Source organism: Podarcis bocagei (genome assembly GCF_964188305.1).
Source record: "Podarcis bocagei genome assembly, chromosome: 17".
Classification (NCBI taxonomy): Eukaryota; Metazoa; Chordata; class Lepidosauria; order Squamata; family Lacertidae; genus Podarcis; species Podarcis bocagei.
Window position 1 is genome coordinate 8448968 of NC_138143.1, and position 15410 is coordinate 8464377.

At 47.4% G+C, this 15410-nt stretch overlaps 2 protein-coding genes across 2 annotated transcripts in view; both read left to right on the plus strand.

The window, feature by feature from the left end:
* RLN3 (relaxin 3) overlaps positions 1-11588 on the plus strand; it is a 157893-nt gene extending 146305 nt beyond the window's left edge. The window contains exon 3 of the transcript XR_014003264.1: positions 11556-11588. The gene's annotated coding sequence lies outside the window, so the exon portion shown is untranslated. The remainder of the gene's footprint in view (positions 1-11555) is intronic.
* On the plus strand, positions 1299-10837 carry CLPP (caseinolytic mitochondrial matrix peptidase proteolytic subunit). The gene is made up of 7 exons (XM_081175880.1): positions 1299-1368; positions 4498-4599; positions 5825-5896; positions 7524-7620; positions 7792-7979; positions 9200-9305; positions 10363-10837. Exons 1-7 carry the CDS (start codon positions 1351-1353, stop codon positions 10530-10532), a joined length of 753 nt encoding a protein of 250 aa, XP_081032006.1. The 5' UTR covers positions 1299-1350; the 3' UTR covers positions 10533-10837.
* Positions 11589-15410: the final 3822 nt, after the last annotated feature.

Sequence of the window (15410 nt, forward strand, 5' to 3'; positions counted from 1 at the left end):
AGGGAGGGCATGAGTCAGGAGTGGCCACACCTCCATCGGGGAGCGAAGAAACGGTTAAGAGGAAAGTGGAAGGTTGGGCGCGCGCGCCAAGTTCAAATGCAGAGGAAGGCGGCGCAGTAAGCAGCCCGGAAAGGGAACCAGGTCCTAAAGCCCGGCGCAAGGAGGCAGGAGGGTCCGGGTCAGCGTCAGAAGAATCCAGGAAGGAAGAAACCCCGGGGGGTAGAGGGACCCAGAGGAGGACAGTCAGGCGGAAAAGGTGGAGCAGGGCTAGGATATTAAGTTGGTGCACAAGGGGCGGAGACTCAGACGGAGCTTCGCCGATCTAGCTACTAGACGTAGAGTTGCGCGCAGCAGCGTGAGAATGGAAACTGCAATTCAATAAAGACTTTTACTTAATGATCGCTGGCTAGCGTGATCCTCTGTGAGCTAGGATCTTCAAGCAGCTCTGACACCTACTTTGGAGGTCTTTAAGCAGAGGCTTGACAACCATATGTCAGGAGTGCTCTGATGGTGTTTCCTGCTTGGCAGGGGGTTGGACTCGATGGCCCTTGTGGTCTCTTCCAACTCTATGATTCTATGTGCATGCCATGAGACGCCTCACTTGCTCCTTTTTTGTAGATCCCATCGCTATTGAAGGCACAAGAACGGAGCGCTGCCCATCTTAGCCACCTCTGAACTTGCAGACCTGCAAACAATTCGGTTCTCCCCCGCAGCCGTCTGACAAATGCTGATTTTCCTCTTGCCATGCACTTATTTTTTAAAATCCCGTTTGCTTAAAAATGTATGAATGAATGAATGAATGAATGCAGGGCCGGATTTAAGTTTGATGAGGTCCAGCTGTCCTTTGTCAACAACAATTTGTCGCTGTTTTTGTGTTGAATATATGCTATATGATATGGTAATTTATGGACCTAATAGGTATCTAAAGCCATTTGCACATAACAAAATATGTATTTTATCAAAGTAATTGTTGACAGGAAATACAATTAAGGAAAAGTATATTAATAGTGAAATAATTATTATTACAGCCAGGGTTTTTTTTCCTTTATTTCCCCCCCCCCTCAAAAAAACCCAAGCTATAGCTTGTTTAGCTTCTACGTAAATCCGGCACTGAATGAATGACGCTCTTTAGAGCAGCTTAATACTAAAACCGCTTTAAAAAATACAAACCAACCAAAAAGCACCGGTACCTAAATGTTATACTACATTTCCCATGGTGCACCGCGGTGGCGTTGCAACCCGGAGCCTCGGCTATCGTCACGTGATTCGCGTGCAGTATTCTTGCCCCCCGCCCCTTTTAAAATAAACCACGTGGGACGGTGGAAAGCAAGGAAGACCTTCCGGGGCAGCATGTTGCAAAGGATAGTGGTGAGGGGCAAGTGCACGTGGGTGGGGCTTGGAGGGTGGGTGCACCAGGGACTGTGGGTGCAGTAGTGAGGAAGGGGGGGCGGTGGAAGGGGCAGTCCCCCCCCCACTCCGAGAGCCATCCCTTGCATAGATTTTTCCTGCCTCAAGCGCCTACTGGAGCTCCCACCCGCCGGTCTCCTCAAAGGCAAGCAGCCGCGCCACGCTGCGCGGGGAAGGCAAAGAGCCAAGGAAGCGATCCTAGCCTTGCACCCGCGGGCGGAGCGCCTCCTTTTCCACAGCTGCTCTCTAGCCGCCTCTGCAACCTCAGAGGCGGAATATGAAGGCGGTGGTGGCAGCCCCTTCTTCAGCCTTTTGCCCCCTCTCCCACAGTCGAAGCCCCCTTTAAACTGGAAGTACCGTTTTAAGCTGTTGCGGGGGACAGATGTTGAACAGACTTAATTTGAATAATATTAATAATAATATTTATACCACAGAGCCTAGGAGTTGCTGATCAGAAGGTTGGTGGTTCGAATCCCCGTGATGGGGTGAGCTTCCGTTGCTCAGTCCCAGCTCCTGCCAACCTAGCAGTTCAAAAGCACGTCAAAGTGCAAGTAGATAAACAGGTCCCGCTCCAGCGGGAAGGTAAACGGTGTTTCTGTGCGCTGCTCTGGTTCGCCAGAAGCGGCTTAGTCATGCTGGCCACATGACCCAGAAGCTGTACGCCGGCTCCCTCAACCAATAAAGCGAGATGAGCGCCGCAACCCCAGAGTCGGTCATGACTGGACCTAATGGTCAGGGGTCCCTTTACCTTTGCCATTTGAAGCTGCTGCGGGGGATAGATGTTGAAAAGACTTCATTTGAATAATAATAATAAAAAAAAATTATTTATATCCCACCCTCCCCAGCCATAGCTGGGCTCAGAGCGGCTAACAACAGTAAAATAATACAGCATTCTAAAATAAGTTCATTATAAAATCAGTTAGAATAGACTTTTCAGTTTCCCCCACGCTTCCACTTTTAATTCGTATGCACGAGGCGGTTTACAAGCTGAAGCAGCAGCAAAATATACAACACCAAACATAACAACCCATGCATTTTGTCCAATCCCGTTTTTCCAACCCATCTAAGCCAGGGATCCTCGCCATTTCTTGTTGCTACAACCTCTGTAAAAGGATGTAGCAAGTGCGGGAAAGTACTTTTTATTTTCTCCTGAATGTACTGCTCCTCCGTTTTATTGTGGTCACCCTGAGTTCTAGAGGTTTTTTGGGGGTGGGTGGGGAGTGGGCTGGGGGCAAAGAATGTCCATTTTATTTGGAGCATCCATTCATGATTCTATAAACCTGTACAGTGGTGCCTTGCAAGACGAAAAGATTCCGTTCTGTGATTCTCTTCGTCTAGCGGTTTTTTTGTCTTGCGAAGCAAGCCCATTGACGGATTAGCGCTATTAGCGGCTTTTAGCAGCTCTTTTCGGCTTATCGGATCAGCTGATAAGCGGCTTAGCGGCTTAGAAAAAAGGGGGGAAAGGGAAAAAAACCCCGCAGGAAGTCCCAAGACATTTTCGTCTTGCGAAGCAAGCCCATAGGAGATTCGTTTTGCGAAGCACCTCCAAAACGGAAAACTCTTTCGTCTAGCGAGTTTTCCGTCTAGCGAGGCATTCATTTTGCGGGGCAACACTGTATTATGTTGGTTTTCAGAGCCAGGAAGACTCAGATGCTTAGCATCTCCTTATAACTATCGGTGCCTGGTCTGTCTCTCTCCAAAGGCCTACATGTGCCCTTCTCTCTGTGGTGCTGCCAGGGCAGTGGGAAGAGAAGGGTCAAGCCACATACTGGCCACCTGCTTAAAGCTAGCCACTTAGGGTGTTTATTGGGGGGTGGCAAATACTTTTGGGGTGTGCAACCTTAGAGGCGTCCTTTGCAGAAGAAGAAGGAGGTGGGTGTGAATGGCAGCTCTTAGTCCCTATGCAGGTTGTACACAGAGTCGATAGTTTCATCCTGGTACTGTGACATTGCTGTGGGCCCTGTTGCACATCATTGCTGGTGGCCAGCAATGAGAACTGGCATAGCAGCTAAGAGGATGAGGTTTAAGGAGCTGGGTACATTTAGCCTGGATAAGAGGAGACAGAGGAGATATGAAAGCCATCTTCAAATATCTAAAAGGCCATCATATAGAGCAAGCTTGTTTTCTCCTGCTCTGGAGGGTAGGACTCGAACCCATGGCTTCAAGTTGCAAGAAAGTAGATTCCGAGTCAACATTAGGAGGAGCTTTCTGACAGACAGAGAGCTGTTTTGACAGTGGAATGGACTCCCTCAGGAGGTGTGGGCTCTTCTTCCTTGCAGGTTTTTAAGCAGAGGCCGGATGGCCATCTGTCATGCATGCTTTAGTAGTAATAATAATAATTTATTATTTATATCCTGCCCATCTGGCTGGGTTTCCCCAGCCACTCTGGGCGGCTTCCAGCCCAGTATTAAAAACAATACAGTGTTTAAAAACAACACAGCATTTTGCTTTAGTTGAGATTCCTTGCATTGCAGGGGGTTGGACTAGAGCAGGCTTCCTCAACCTCGGCCCTCCAGATGTTTTTTTTGGCCTACAACTCCCATGATCCCTAGCTAGCAGGACCAGTGGTCAGGGATGATGGGAATTGTAGTCTCAAAAACATCTGGAGGGCCAAGTTTGAGGAAGCCTGGACTAGAGTCGGGGTCCCTTCCAACTCAATGCTTCTTTGATTCTGATCACCAAACGCAAAGTGTTGTCTTCGAAGACAAACACATGGGGATATATGCTAGCCTGCCATGTAAGTGCGACAGCTGGTTGCGCTGTGTGTGAAGTGTTTCAAATGCACAAAAAAAGACTGATGGATAAATGTTGCTGTTCTCTCGTGAAAGTAGAATGCCACACCTTTCCTTGGCTTTCTTTGGCCTGGCATCCCTGCTGAGTCCTGCCTCTACACTCACAGATGCTAAAAGCAGTGTAGTCTCCTCCCTTTCCCTCTGAACATGAGGGCGCAGTGGTGAACGTGGCAGTGAATTTGAAAGGGTGTTAATGAAAATGCTGCACCTTGAATGGAGGATTGCAGAGGAGCTCTGGTGGTTATTGACAGGGGTGAGTGTCTGTCTATTTGGTAACTGGCCTTCTCTCTGCCTGCAGCACCCTTTGCGGCTGGGAAGCCATGTCCTCTCTGTGGCTCGGAGCCTGCACCAGTCTCCCCGGAGTCACATCCCTCTCATTCCCATTGTAGTGGAGCAAACGGTAAGTACAGGGGAGGGGAGGGAGGTACTCCTCTATCAACGTATTTTTGGGAAAGGGAGCAGACTAGGAACTGCAAAGTCTGAAATCACTTATAACAGGTGGTTGTGGCGGTGGCTGGCAGTTAGCGTCAGGCTGATAGCAGTAATTTGTTAAGGGTTGTGCTACATTGCAGGCCCATCAATGCAGAAACTGCAGAGACCTAACTACAAGCAGGTTACGTTTAATACTATGCAATAGCATTTGAAGGCTCTTAAGAAAATTTAAGAATATGGACAGGGCTTTGTATATTGTGCTAGTCTTTTTGCAATTGGAGGAGGTTTCCTTCTGATGGCACAGATTATTTCAGTGTTTCCCAACCACTGTTCCGCGGCACACTAGTGTGCCGCGAGATGTTGCCTGGTGTGCCGCGAGATGTTGCCTGGAGGGAGGCGGGCGAGTCGGGCGGCGAGAGGCGGGGCGGCGGCGGCGAGGAGAGGCCGCCCAGCGCAGGGCTCTCGCCGTCTGCCTGCCTGGCTGCCTGCGAGCTCGGCGGGCAGCGCCTCCGCCCGCAGCGCCCGCCTCGCGGCTCTCATTCCCTGCCCCTGCCAAAGCTCACCCAGCCAAGCCGCGCTCTCCTTCCTGCCTCGCTTTGCTGCCTCCTCCCCCCCCACCCCCAAAGCTTGGAGGTTCCCCGGCAAGGGGGAGGGGAAAAAATTGAAACTTACACTTTCGTGCGTCACTCCCGGCGTGACGCTGCGCGCTGACGTCACGGGGCTGTAATGGTGGTGTGCCTCGAGATTTTTTTCATCAAACAAGTGTGCCTTTGCCCAAAAAAGGTTGGGAAACACTGGATTATTTCCTCTTCATCTTTTATTATATCTCCCTAAGGGTGGATGCTATTTAAATTTTAATTCTTTTTGGTAATGACAGCCAAAGTGTCAGGGATGGAGTTTGTGGAGACCAGAATCACGGTGCAGCTGTGTTTTAAGTCCCCTGATTTATTTATGACTCTGCCTTCTGTTGATGCACGCCTTGGTTTTTATCAGTGTGCAACTGTTCCAATGCCCTTCAAAATGGCTTAACTTTGTTCTGCTCTTAGAACAATGCTAAAGAAAGCTTCCAGCAAGCTGTTTCCTTCATATGAGACTGGAGGTCCTTCCCTCTGAAATATGCTAGGACTTTCTTCCTCCACCAGCACCAAATCCCAGGTCTTGAGGTGCTTGTGCTGATCTTCTCTCTGTTTCAGGGTCGTGGCGAGCGAGCTTATGACATCTACTCCCGCCTTCTGAGAGAGCGCATTGTCTGTGTCATGGGCCCAGTAAGTACACAAACTCCTTCTGCAGCGAGCAAATGGGTCCTCTGCCACATTTTGTACATGTTGTAACAACAACAATTATTTCCCCCCGCCCATCTGGCTGGGTTTCTCCAGCCACTCTGGGCGGCTTCCAATAAAAGATTTAAAATACATTAAAACATCAGTCATTATAAACTTCCCTAAACACGGCTGCCTTCAGATGTCTTCTAAAAGTCAGGTAGTTTATTTCCTTGGCATCTGAAGGAAGGGTGTTCCACAGGGCGGGTGCCACTACCGAGAAGGCCCTCTGCCTGGTTCCCTGTAACCTCACTTCTTGCAGTGAGGGAACCACCAGAAGGCCCTCGGAGCTGGACCTCAGTGTCCAGGCTGAACAGTGGGGGTGAAGATTCTCCTTCAGGTATACTGAGGCCATTTAGGGCTTTAAAGGTCAGCACCAACACTTTGAATTGTGCTCGGAAACGTACTGGGAGCCAATGTAGGTCTTTCAAGACCGGTGTTATGTGGTCTCAGCGGCCACTCCCAGTCACCAGTCTAGCTTACTCCACCCAGAATGTGGCTATGAACTCAAACTCCTGGGGAACTCTGGGCATAATTCAGCTAAATTATTGGGTGGCAGAACATGGTCTGCTTGCACAAAAAAGCTTCTCCTCCCTCCTCTCCCTGCATGCTTCCACACATCTTTTAAATCCACACTGGAGGGTTAGGAGAACCCCCATTACATGTTTAGCGGGGGGGTGCAGAGGGGCGAGTCCCACTGCATGAGTGGACCTCATTCCCTGAGTGCCGACCCTACAGACCTACACAGAATTCCACTCCCTGAGCTTTTGAAAAATATTTTTGAAGAGCTCTGAAGATTGTGGATAAATGGTTAAATGTGCTTATAATGGGAAGAATTCAAGTGTACAGCATTTGTTCCGTCAGTACAAGATTTTCAGCTTATCAAATGGAACCTCCTCTCCTCTGCACACTGTTCTGGCGGGTTCTTTTAGATAATTAATTTCAAAGGGTTCCTCTAATTAAGTCCCTTGCGTTATATTAACGTGTACCCTTTTGTCACTCTGGGCTGGTGGGATTCTCATTCCTGAATTCTGGATGGCCGCTTCTCAGACAACAACAGTTCTGGGGTGTTGGACTTGATAATAATAATAATAATAATAATAATAATAATAATAATAATAATAATAATAATAATAATAATGATGTATTCTTTATACCCTGCCCATCTGGCTGGGTTTCCCCAGCCACTCTGGGTGGCTCCTAACAGGACATTAAAAACATGATAAAACATCAAACATTAAAAACTTCCCCAAACAGGGCTGCCTTCAGATGTCTTCTAAAAGTCAGATAGTTGTTTATTTCCTTGACATCTGATGGGAGGGCGTTCCACAGGGTGCGCGCCACTACTGAGAAGGCCCTTGCCTGGTTCCCTGGAACCTTACTTCTCGCAATGAGGGAACCGCCAAAAGACCCTGAGAGGAAGACCTCAGTGTCCGGGCTGAATGATGGGGGTGGAGATGCTCCTTCAGGTATAGTTAACTTCAGGTATATATTGATTTGAGCAGGAGGTGGGTTTCCTGCAGCAAGGAGTTCCCCTGCTTCTCATCCACTGCCTTGCATTCTGCATCTACAGATTGATGACAACGTTGCGAGCTTGGTTATTGCACAGCTACTTTTCCTGCAGTCGGAAAGCAACAAGAAGCCTATCCACATGTACATCAACAGCCCAGGTGAGAGGCAGCGAAAAGCACAGAGTGACATCAGAGCAGCTTCCCTACAGAATCTCCCCTCTCTTACCTTATCCTTAATGTCACTTGGGTGTTTAAAAAAAGAAATGGCTTAAGAAGGCATGCTGTGCCTAAATTTGGGGACCGCTAGTGACTTCTCTGTTCCCTCCGTAGGTGGTGCGGTAACATCTGGACTGGCTATCTACGACACCATGCAGTACATCCTGAACCCCATTTGCACATGGTGTGTGGGGCAGGCAGCTAGCATGGGCTCCCTGCTATTGGCTGCGGGCTCACCAGGCATGCGCCACTCTCTACCCAACTCCCGCATAATGATCCACCAGCCGTCAGGTGGGGCACGGGTAAGTCAAACCCTGCTGTCGCTGCTTTCTCTTGCAGGGGCCACACCACCTTCTCTAGCCAGCACCCTGTCTTGATGCTTCCCTGGGCAAATTGCTCCCCAGGACATGGGACATGGGGTGCAAATCTTGTATTCTTCCTCTGCCTAGGGGACGCGGGTGGCACTGTGGTCTAAACCACGGAGCCTCTTGGACTTGTCGATCAGAAGGTCGGCGGTTCGAATCCCTGCAGTGGGGTGAGCTCCAGTTGCCCTGTCCCAGCTTCTGCCAACCTAGCAGTTCGAAAGCATGCCAGTGCAAGTAGATAAATACCGTATTTTACGCCCCATAGGACGCACACACATTTCCCCTTCATTTTTGGGGAAGCCTGGAGAGTGCGCACCGACCCCTCTCGCTCTCCAGGCTTCAGGAAGCTATCTGCAAGCCCGGCGGGAGGTCCCGCGGGCTCGCAAGGCTTGCGGGCAGCAGCCTGCAGCCCACAAGCTCGGGGGACAGCGGGGAGGCGCAGCGCCGTCACCCCGCTATTCCCTGACCTGGTCTGGAGGCTGGCGGGGGGGGAGGAAGCTTGCTTCTCCCCATCGCCAGCCCCACAAGCTCGGGGGATAGTGGGGAGGCGGAGCGCCGCCACCCCGCTATTCCCTGACCTGGTCTGGAGGCTGGCGGGGGGGGGCAAGCTTGCTTCTCCCCATCGCCAGACCCACAAGCTCGGGGGACAGTGGGGCAAGCCGCTGCCCCACGGAGGCCAGAGAGGCTGTCCCTGAAGGCAGAAGAGGGAGACTGATTGCTCCGTCTCCCTCTTCTAGCTTGGGGATGGCTGCACAAACCTGGGGGGGGGGGGGAATAAAAAAAAATTCCTTGATTTCCCCCCCAAAAAACTAGGTGCGTCCTATGGGCCGCTGTGTCCTATGGGGCGAAAAATACGGTAGGTATCACTGCGGCAGGAAGGTAAATGACATCTTCGTGCTCTGTGTCACGGTGTCTCGTTGCACCTGAAGCGGTTTAGTCATGCTGGCTACATGACCTGGAAAAATGTCTGTGGACAAACGCTGGCTCCCTCAGCCTGAAAGCAAGATGAGCGCCTTTGACTGAACTTAACTGTCCAGGGGTCCTTTACCTTTACCTTTACCCATCCTCTGCATTCCCCAGTGCTTGCTGGTGAGTGAATGACCTCAGCAGATGACAAGCTACAATTTCCCACTGACTCTCTGACTCCTGACTTTCAGGGTCAGGCTACAGACATTGCCATCCAGGCTGAAGAGATCCTCAAACTGAAGAAGCAGATCAATGCCCTCTATGCCAAGCACACGAAGCAATCCCTGGATGTGATTGGTAAGAAGCATTGGAGCCAGAAGGTAGGGCAGGGAGACAAAACCTTGTGTGCCGGGAGAGATATCTAGCATTCGGACAAGGAAGAGGGAGGCCGTATGCTTGTTCCAGCCTCCAGTTTGGATCTGTTCCTTCCTTGGACACCACTTTGGTGAGATAAAGCTTTCTGTCCCAGTGCAGGCTCTGAAGGAACCTGAAGCCAAGCAAGTCTGAGTCTGGCCACCTGAGATCCACATGTATGTCAGCTTGAATTCCATGGAGGAAGAAAGGCAGGGTATAAACCAGAGAAGGGGAACCTGTGACCCTTCAGAGATGTCAGCCTCAGCCAGTGTGATGATATGAGCTGTGGTCCAACATCCTCTGCAGGGCTGCTGATTCCTTTTGATGAAAAGGCGAACAAACAAATAAAACAAGAATTCCTTCCGTAACAACACAATTTCCTTCTAAAAATATATATTTTTAATTCAGATTTTCCCATAAGAGAGCTAATTTACAACTACAGAAGATGTAAATGGACTTACTCTTAAAAGTAATTATTGGTCCTTAGCACCCACAGAGGACAGTAGCTCCTCCCAGCTCTCACCTGGGATCTTTTTTCTCTCCTCCCAGTCTTTCACCCTGGGAGACCGACATTTCTCTGTCTCTCTCTACCAGCTCCCTCCCTGGTCAGCCTTGAGAGGTGCTGTCAGATGACTAATTGGGCTGGGGTGGGTTCAGGGCTGGACTTGTGCTGTTAGATTTATTGGTATTTCCTGGCATTTGTAAATTATTTTAGCTCTGGAACTGGACCCTAATTTAAACTGTACCAATGTTGCGTTTGTGCATTGATTCTATTATTATGTAAACAAATAATACTGGAAGACTAAGTAAGGGTTGATGGGATCCTTGCAGTGTCTAGCCATGGATGCTTCAAGTGCAGAATGGCAGTGGAGAGGGAAGTTGGGATGGAGCAGGGAGACTCTGAAAGCTTCCTGAACTCAGTAGGACTTTCTCCCTGGTATGTGGGCTCGCACTTTTTGGTGTTATGTATTAAGCCTTTACGTGTCCTCAACCCTCACAGAAGCTGCCATGGAGAGAGATCGTTACATGAGCCCAGTCGAAGCTCAGGAATTTGGCATCTTGGACAAGGTGCTTGTTCATCCTCCACACGATGGGGAAGATGAGCCAGAGCTGGTTCAAAAAGAGGCGCCTCCTGCCCCTGCTCCCACCTCTTCCTCAGCTGAACCCTGAGGGATCAACGACTTCCTCGGATGCTTGTCGTGCCAGGAATTATTTCTGCAGCGCCAGCACTCTGAAGTGAGGACGGTGTTACCTCCCCAGGGTGGTTGGTTGGAGTCCTTGGAATTGTTTGGGGATGTCTCCCCTTAGCAGGCCTTCTCCTAGCGGAGGGTCCCACAAGTAGCTGGCCAGCTGTGTTTACAGGAGCTGGTCTCTTTGCCATTTTCTCCTCAGCTGATCCAGTTTCCTTCTTGCTCCTCCAGTTGCACCATTGTATAAGAGAGTGATGTTTTTAAATTAAACTTAGACCTCTGTGATGTGGGCGTTCTTTTTTTCCTTGGTTTTCTAACTGAAAGGCTATTGGCAGCAGATCTTGAGGTTCCCTCAACTTATGGGCCCGTTGTTTATATCAGGTAGAAGTCCCATAGTCCATAGCATTGGCTTGTGGGAGATAATTTTGCTGGCTGTTGCAGAATTGTGGCCCGGACAGTTTGCCAAAACATTATCTCTGCCAGGTAACCAAGAAGACTGTGTTTCCAACACCTTCCTCATAGACCTTGTCCTGCCATCTAGCTCTTCTGCAGCCACACAATATGGAGGAGGCCCAGGATGGTCCACAAACATCTCTATGCCACTTCCATTAAGAATCATGGCTTTCATAGTTCTAGTTACAGGCAGGTAGCCGTGTTGGTCTGCTGTAGTCAAAATAAAATAAAAAAAATTCCTTCCAGTAGGGTCTGGTGACTTCTGTTTCAGTGTATCAGAAGAAGTGTGCATGCACTTGTTGGGGGAGTTTGCTGCTCTGGCCCCAAAAAAGTATTCCCCTCCCCAACAAGACAATGACACCAAACTCTTGCAAAAGATAGCTGATGTGCATGTTCAAGAGCAAATATTTCCAGAGAGAATGGAAAGCGGATATCTGTGCAGGACTCGGAACACTAGGAGGTGGTTTGCAACTGGGCTGAGAAGCAGTCCCAGGGTTCGCATGGGCACCCATCACTGAAAACTGCCCTTTTAATAATCTCAAATCAGCAGGGTGTGTGTGTGTGTGTGTGTGTGTGTGTGTGTGTGTGTGGTCACCATCTTAATAAAATATATCGTGTTGCAGGGGATTGGACCAGATGACCCTCCAATTCCACAATTCTGTGGTTCTCGCAGTGTTTCAGAAGGGACCCTGTGTCTCAGAAATTGTGGGTTGGCTCTGGGAATCAAATTAATCCCATAACTCCCAAACTAAACTACGTGCAATATTTTTTTAAAAATAGAATTCCATTTATCCACAGTTGGATATAAGTATTTGATGGAAAAAGTAGAGAGTGGGCACCTGCACACCTTACAGCATTTGAAGTGATACGGTTTGGAGTTTTCTAAAAGCATTTTTGTAGACGATCACTTTGCAAAAGCACTTTGCTATGTAGAAAGCATGAGCCAAGGTTGCCAACTTGAATAAAATATTGTGAGGGGGGGCAGGTAAGCCCTGCCCCACATAATTGATAACAAGATGTGGTGCATGCACATCATTTGGACCATCAATTTTTTTTGGGGGGGGGCTCTGGCCCCCTCAAATATTTTGCAGGGGTGGAGAAGAGACCTCGGCCCCTTGGATCCTCCTATGGCATGAGCAACTGATAAATTGTTGCCATCTGTGCATGTCCTCTGTGACTAGCACGTCATTAGTTTATTTGTCTCTTCAAGGCCCACCACACACACACCCCCAAACCTGGAAAGTTTCCTAATATGCCCACAGTCCACAGTAACACGGACTGCACAGGCTCCGTTTGATGCATTGCGCTCAAAATGGCTGCTGTAGGGGCATGCTGCCACATCACAAAATGGCTGCCACGTCTAAAAGAGCAGAAAAGGCGACGAAAGAGGGCCACAAAACATTAATCGAGGGGGAAAGTGCATATATTCACGACAAGCAGGGTGGATTTGATTTAAATCACGATTTAAATCACTAGTCAGTAAGACTTGATTTAAATCTCTAGTCAGTTTATATTTGGACAACTTTTCTGCTGTACTTTATTGGAAGGAGAAAAATAATCATTTCCTTAATAACAATTTAAACAATTTATTTAACTAAAACAATAACATTGTGGCATATGTATCCATGTTTGTTACCTGATGTGGTTAAACAATTTTTTAAAATAAAAACCTTAGACTGAGTTTTAGCACACATAAAAAACTGAAAACAAATCCTTATTTCCTGATAGCCTTTGGACTATAATGTAACTTGAATAGAAAACTATCTTTATAAAGATTTTCCCTCCAGAAGCATTTTATTTTATTCTTTTCTTCGTATTCTGTTTTTTATGCTCGTACTTTACATTGTGTTTTCTGGAATTCAAATGGTAATACGACGTAAGAAACAAAAGAAGTAACAAAATGCCATGAAAAGCCACACAGCATCTAGTGCAATTGCTACAGGGGGCAGAAAAATCAATAAATGGTGTTAGTAATTGTCAAGTGGTTCGGGGGGGGGGTGGAGTTAGGGAACCACTGCTTTCGATTATTACACTGCCTTAAACTGATAGATAGCTTGTTTCAGATATATTAGCTGGATTTTAAGTGCATTCCAATAGGATAAAAAGGTAAAGGTAAAGGTACCCCTGCCCGTACAGGCCAGTCGTGTCCGACTCTAGGGTTGTGCGCTCATCTCACTTAAGAGGCCGGGGGCCAGCGCTGTCCGGAGACACTTCCGGGTCACGTGGCCAGCGTGACGAAGCTGCTCTGGCGAGCCGGCACCAGCGCAGCACACGGAAACGCCGTTTACCTTCCCGCTATAAAGCGGTACCTACATATCTACTTGCACTTAGGGGTGCTTTCGAACTGCTAGGTGGGCAGGACCTGGGACCGAAAGACGGGAGCTCACCCCGCCGCGGGGATTCGAACCGCCGACCATACGATCAGCAAGTCCTAGCCACTGAGGTTTTACCCACAGTGCCACCTGCGTCCCTCCAGTAGGATATATGCCATTAAATTGCTTGCTAGCTTCAGAATGGCCCAGTCGACTTGTTAAAATAAAGACGTCAATACGAAGATGTTCAGTCCTTTTTCCAATAAAAATACATTTTATTTTTTTTTTTTTATAATGATTTTTTATTGCGTTTCTTTTCATAGGTTAACAGATTTGTTTACATGGCAACATACAAGAAACATTTTTTATGTATATATATATGAAGAAAAATGAAAAAAGAAAAAATATTAAGAAACTTTCCTTAACGTCCTTCAACAGTTCACTTTTGGACCTCCTCACATCCTCTCAGCATTGCATTCATTGTTCTAGCCAGTTCAGCAATTTGTTATCTTGTTTCCCATCTTATTATACCTTTAAATATATTATGTTACCAATTTCAAAAATTTATAATTTAGTTTAAACACTCTTAATAAACATAATATTTTGTTTCAAATATGTCTCGTTTTTTTTCCTTCAATGCTTACTTTATCATTTGCTTAAAATAAATTGCAGAAGCATAACATTTCTTAATCGTGCGCTATCTTAACATTCAAACAACTTATAATGTTTTTGCAAATAGTCCTTAAATTTTTTCCAGTCCTCCTCCATTGTTTCTTCGCTCAGATCTCGGATTCTGCCAGTCATTTCTGCCAACTCCATGTAGTCCATCAACTGCGTCTGCCAGTCCTCCAGTGTGGGTAAATCTGGTGTTTTCCAGAACTTAGCGATGAGAATCCTAGCTGCTGTGGTTGCATACATAAACAAGGTTCTGTCCTTCTTTGGCACCTTCCGGTCCACCATGCCCAGGAGAAAGGCCTCTGGTTTCTTAGAAAAGGTATATCTAAATACCTTTTTCAGCTCATTATGTATCATTTCCCAAAAGGCCTTTACTTTCGGGCAGGTCCACCAGAGGTGAAAGAATGTCCCTTCTGCCTCCTTACATTTCCAACACTTATTATCAGAGAGATGGTATATTTTAGCCAACTTGACTGGGGTCATGTACCACCGGTATACCATTTTCATAATGTTCTCTTTCAAGGCACTGCATGCCGTGAATTTCATACCGGTGTTCCATAACCTTTCCCAGTCCTCAGACATAATGTTGTGTCCTACATCCTGTGCCCATTTTATCATAGCAGATTTAACTGTCTCATCCTGTGTGTTCCATTTAAGCAGCAAGTCATACATCCTCGAAAGTACCTTAGTCTTTGGTTCTAGTAACTCCGTCTCCAGTTTCGATTTCTCCAACTGGAAACCCACTTTTTTGTCCATTTTGAATACCTCTTGAATTTGAGCATAATGTAACCAATCTCGCACCTTACCTTTTAATTTGTCCTGGCTTTGGAGCTTCCAATTGTCTCCAACTCTTTCAATCAGTTCCCAATATTTTGGCCAATAGGCCTCCATATTGGGCTTTTTTTTAGAAATCTTGGCTTCCACAGGTGATAACCACCTCGGGGTCTTGTTTTCTAATAAATCCTTGTACTTCATCCAGACGGCAAAAATTGATTTTCTGACAATATGGTTTTTGAACAATTTATGAACCTTCGCCTTGTCATACCACAAGTATGCATGCCAACCATACACATTATCAAACCCCTCCAGATCTAGGACATCGGTGTTTTCCAACAGGAACCAATCCTTCAACCAGCAGAAGGCTGCAGCTTCATAGTACAACCTTAAGTCCGGCAGGGCAAACCCCCCTCTTTCTTTTGAGTCGGTTAGTATTTTAAATTTTATTCGGGGCTTTTTGCCCTGCCAGACAAACTTAGAAATATCCTTCTGCCATTTTCCAAAACATTCCATTCTGTCCACGACCTGAAGGGTTTGAAATAAGAATAGCATTTTTGGCAAAACGCACATCTTTATAGCTGCGATTCGGCCTGACAAGGTAAGTTTCAATCTTGACCATATATCCAAGTCTTTTTTAATTT